The sequence below is a fragment of the Gracilinanus agilis genome, chromosome 5 (genome assembly GCF_016433145.1).
Source record: "Gracilinanus agilis isolate LMUSP501 chromosome 5, AgileGrace, whole genome shotgun sequence".
Lineage (NCBI taxonomy): Eukaryota > Metazoa > Chordata > Mammalia > Didelphimorphia > Didelphidae > Gracilinanus > Gracilinanus agilis.
The window spans coordinates 298,541,970-298,547,247 of NC_058134.1; the positions used below are offsets into that span (position 1 = coordinate 298,541,970).

The 5,278-nt window shown below is 33.3% G+C and overlaps 1 protein-coding gene across 1 annotated transcript in view; it reads left to right on the forward strand.

Moving 5' to 3' along the window:
• The window catches only part of CD163 (CD163 molecule), a 66,625-nt gene extending 64,624 nt beyond the window's left edge, over window positions 1–2,001 (forward strand). The window contains exon 18 of the mRNA XM_044679273.1: window positions 1,894–2,001. Within this exon, the coding sequence (XP_044535208.1) occupies window positions 1,894–1,934 (41 nt within the window). The 3' untranslated portion in view covers window positions 1,935–2,001. The remainder of the gene's footprint in view (window positions 1–1,893) is intronic.
• The last annotated feature ends 3,277 nt before the right edge of the window (window positions 2,002–5,278 follow it).

Consider the following 5,278-nt stretch of genomic DNA (forward strand, 5'->3'; position numbering starts at 1 on the left):
TTCTCTTCTTTTCTTTTCTTTTTTCTCTTCTCTTCCTCTCTCTCTCTCTCTCTCTCTCTCTCTCTCTCTCTCTCTCTCTCTCTCTCTCTCTTTCTCTCTCTCTCTCTCTCTCTCTCTCTCTCTCTCTCTCTCTCTCTCTCTCTCTCTCTCTCTCTCTCTCCCCTCACCTTTTGTCTTACAATTGATACTGTTGATACCCACACCAGGCACAGTTGCACCCTTTTGTCTCTTCTTTTGCTGAGTCTGAGCAAGTGCTATGCTCTTTCCTGTTGTGAGGGTCAAGCTGAGTTCCTGCCAAGGGGATATTTTAAGGGTATAGCAGAAGCACCACTTCATCTGTGTTGAGTTTGAAGTGAATACTTTTTGAGGTCAGCGATATGTTATCAATATAGAAAGGAGATAGGAACACTGAGTTAATAATGTGACTTTCTGGTTTTTTTTTTGTTTGCTTCAATAGAAGTTACCTTGTAGAAAAACATTTCCTTCTTAACATTTTAATTATTTTGTCATGTAAGATTGGAGGCTAGACTGAGAAAAAATGGCTATCACTCTTCTCTCTTTCCAGAAATCTTTCATCAGCTTGCAATTGAACAATCAAAAATCACAAATTAGCAGGACTCACTATAGAAAACTTTGCAGGTAAAAAGTGTTTGTCTGGAAAATAATTAACTTCCAAATACTTCCTGAACCCCAAAACATCACAACTCAGGCATTTTATGACAGCATGAGGTAAAGCTGTCTTTATTGTAGGGTGCACATCTAGCTAAAGAATTAGGAACTTGGTTATGAAAGGTTATATTTTATTGATTTTCTTTCACAAATACATGTGGGTTCCCCGAACTTTTCTTTGAACACTACTTGCCTCCCATTATTATATAACTTTTATTTTTACCATGATGAGAAGCAACATGGCATAAGGGATGGAGAGAGCCGGCCTCTGAACCAGGAATACCTAAGATCAGGTTTGATATCTGACTTGAACACATCTTCCTGGATGGGTGACTTGGGATAAGTCCAACCTCTCATTGCCCTACGTAGCTCTCTAAGAATATGCAGGGAAGATGCCTAGACTTATACTGGGAGAGATGAGTTTCCTCCTTTTGGAGTTCCCTAATTAAATTAATTTTACTAATTAAATGACAGGTCCAGTCCATTCTTATCCTTCTTCTTCTGATTATTCATCCAACTTAACACTTCATGTCCCTCATCATCACCTTCATACTTTGGTATTTATAGTCTTTCTCTATTTTGCTTACTTCCCATTGATGTTGCTTTTTAGGAACAGTTTTCTATGTTATGGAATTAACGTCTAGTTTTGTTGTAAAAGTGCAGTTTCCTGATAGTCCTTTTTATACTGATTCCTATTGAATTAAGATTTAGGTTTATTTTGGTTTTTAATGTGCATTCTCATCCAATTAAATACTATTAATATATTGTCATTTTGGATATTCTCCTATTTAAAACTTCCCCACATTTCATTCCTTGTGCCTAGCATTGCCCATGTCTTCATAACCTAGCTAGTAGTTCCTTTAGTGACATAATGAATGGAATCTTGAATGCAGAATCAGGAAAATTTGAATTCAATCTTAACTAAGATATTTACTAGCTGTGTGGTACAGGCACAATCTCTGTCTGCCTCAGGTTCCTCATCTATTAAATAGAGATAATGATAGCACTTATTTTACAGAGTTTTTGTGAGAACAAAATGTAACAATATGAAGACATTTGCAACTTTAAGCACTATATGAAAGATAGCTATTGTTATCATTACTAGTTTTATTATTGGAAAAACTCTCTATACTCAATAATAGGATGTACAGTCCTAACTTTTTTCTAATCCTAACATCATAGGCTGAATGGAGGAAACTGATATATATTCCTTATTCTTTTTAGGTCAACATCTACAATTTCTTGAAAGAGACACCACCTTCTGAAGAGAAATTAGATAAAATCATCCCTTTTATAAAACACCATTATTTCTCTGAATATGACTAAAAGCCCAACTACATGGAATGCTAAATTGTGTAAATTGTTATCCTATTCTTCCTTGGATCAAAATCAATAAGAACAATATGACTTTAAGTTTCCTGTTATCTTCTCAAGAGTTTTTGATTGCTTAGATGGATTTTATATATTTTTGATTTGTGGCCTGTTATTTTTTTAATCACCCAAAGTGACAAAGTTTGATTCCATATTTGAGTCCCTTCAAAGGAAGGTCAAGTTAACCTCCTAGTTAGTGATTGTCACAACACAAGAATTGCAGTGAAGAAGTTCGACAGATGAAGCATTCTAGAGCTATATTTTAGCTTTAGGGAAAGAAAGCAAGAGTTTCTGTAAAAGTGGTGAAGAGAAATGAAAGTGATGCAAGAAGAAATTGGTCATTTGAAAAAGGACAACCAAAAACTGACATAGGAAAATCAGGCTTTAAAATCAGAATTGACCATCTAGAAACTAAAGATTTCATGAGAAATCAAGAAACAATAAAGCAGAATCAAAGGAATGAAAAAATAGAGGAAAACATGAAATATCTTATTGAAAAAGCAACTGGTCTAGAAAATAGATCTACAAGAGACAATTTGACAAATATTAGATTACCCGAAAGCCATGATCAAGAAAAAAACCTTGGACATAATATGAAAAGAAATTATCAAAGATAACTGCCTAGAGATCCTCAAATAAGAAAATAAAATAGAAACTGAAAGAATTCACAGATCACCTCCAGAAAGAAATCCTCAAATGAAAACTTCCAGGAATAGAATAGCTAAATTCAAGAGCTACCAAGCTAATCTCAAAATCCTTCAAGCAGCCAGAAAGAAACCATTCAAATACCATGAAGCTATAATCAAGATCACACAGGACCTAGCAGCTTCTACATTAAAGGATTGAAAGGCTTGGAATATAATATTCAGGAAGGCAAAAGATTTGGGTTTACAACCCAGAGTCACCTATCCAGTGAAACTGAGTATATTCTTTCAGGGGTGAAAATGGTCATTCAATAAGATAGAATATTTCCAAGCATGCCTAAGGAATAAGCCTGACCTAAACAAAAAATATGAAGTCCAAACACAAGACCCAGGGGAAGTCCAAAAAGGTAAATAAGAAAGAGAAAATTTAAGGGACTCACTAAGGTCAAAATGTTTATATGTCTACATGGAAAGAGTATTTCTGAAATTCTCAAAAATTACTCTTAGTAGTAGAGAAGATAGAAGGAATTTACTCAGAAAGAAGATGGAGAAATAAGCTGATTATGATGATATGATGCATATGTAAATGGGGTGATATGGAATGATATGTATGTATGATATTATATGTATGTATATGAATGATATGTAAAAATAATTAATCAAGGGCTAAGATGGTTGCACTGAGAGAAAAGGGAAGGGAGTGAAAGAATGGGGTAAATTATATAACATAAATAGACATGAAAAATCATTATAGAGAGGGTATGATAAGGGTGGTGATGAGCAATGCTTAAAATTTACTCATATGGTAAAGGGTTTAGAGAAGGTAAAACAAGTATACTCAGTGGGGTATCTTACCCCACAGAGAAGTATAAGGGGAAAAAGACAAGGGAAGAAGGAGGTAATAGGAAAGAGGGGAAAGTAGGGGTGTGTGATAAAAAGCAAAACACTGGTGAGGAGGAACAGAGAGAAAGGGAATAGAGCAGGGTCTAAAGGGGATAATATGATGGAGGGCAATATACAGTTAGTAATCATAATGCTAAATGTGAATGGGATGAACTCACCCATTAAACTGAAGTGGATAGCAGAGTTGATTTAAAACCAGAATCCTACTATATGTTTACAAGAAACACATTTAAGGCAGAGTGACACAAACAGATTCAAGGTAAAAGACTGGAGCAGAATTTATTATGCATCATCTAAAGTAAAAAAGCAGGAATAGCAATCATGATACCAGACAAAGCTAAATTGAAATCTATCTGATTAAAAGAGATAAGAAAGGAAATTACATTCTGTTGGATAATAACTATGAAGTAATATCATTGCTAAACATTTATGCACCAGATGGCATAGCATCTAGATTTCTAAAGGAAAAATTAAAGGAGCTCAAGGAGAAAATAGATAGAAGGACCATATTAGTCACGGGATCTCAACCTTATCCTTTCAGAACTAGATAAATCGAACTGAAAAATAAATAAGAAAGATGTAAGGGAAGTGAATGAAATGCTAGGAAAAATTACAATAAATGGATATCTAGAGAAAAATGAACAGGAATAAAAAAGAATATATCTTCTTCTCAGCAATACATCACACATATACAAAGATCAACCATATACTAGGGCATAAAAATATTGCAAACAAATATAGAAAAGCAGAAATAATAAATACAACTTTTCCAGATGATAATGTGATAAAAATTATACTAAACTAGGGTCCATGGAAAGGCAAATTTTAAATTAATTGAAAACCAAATGATCTAATTCTTCAGAACTGGTAGGTCAAAGAAGAAATCACAGAAACAATTATGGACTTTATTAATGAGAATGACAATGAGGAGACAACATATTGAAATCTATGGGATACAGCCAAGGCAGTACTCAGAGGAAAATTTATATCTCTGAGTGCCTATAACAACAAAATCAAGAGGGAGGAGATCAATGAATTGGGCTTGCAACTTAAAAAATTAGAAAAAAGAACAAATTAAAACTCCCCAGATAAAAACTAAATTGGAAATCCTAAAAATTAAAGGGAAAATTAATAAAATTGAAAGTAAAAGAACTATTGAACTAATAAAAATTAGACTAGGAGCTGATACTTTGAAAGAACAAATAAAATAGATAAAGTACTAGTTAATCTAATTTTGAAAAAAAGAAGAGAATGAAAGTAACAGTATTAAAGATGAAAAAGGTGATCTCACCTCTAATGAAGTGGAAATTAAAGTAATTATTAAGAACTATTTTGTCAAATTTTATGGTAATAAATATGACAATCTGTGGGAAGTGGGTGAATATTTACAAAAATATAAATTGCCTACATTAACAAAAGAGGAAATAGAATACTTAAATAACCCCATCTCAAAAAAAGGAATTGAACAAGCCATCAAGGAACTTCCTAAGAAAAAATCCCCAAGGGCATATAGATTCACAAAATTCTATCAAACATTCAAAAAATAAAACTAAACCCAATACTATACAAATTATATGGCAAAATAAGCAAAGAAGGAGTCTTACTCAATTCTTTTTATGACACAAATATGGTAGTGATTCCAAAGCCAGGAAGACTAAAAACAGAGAAAGAAAACTACAGACCAATCTCCT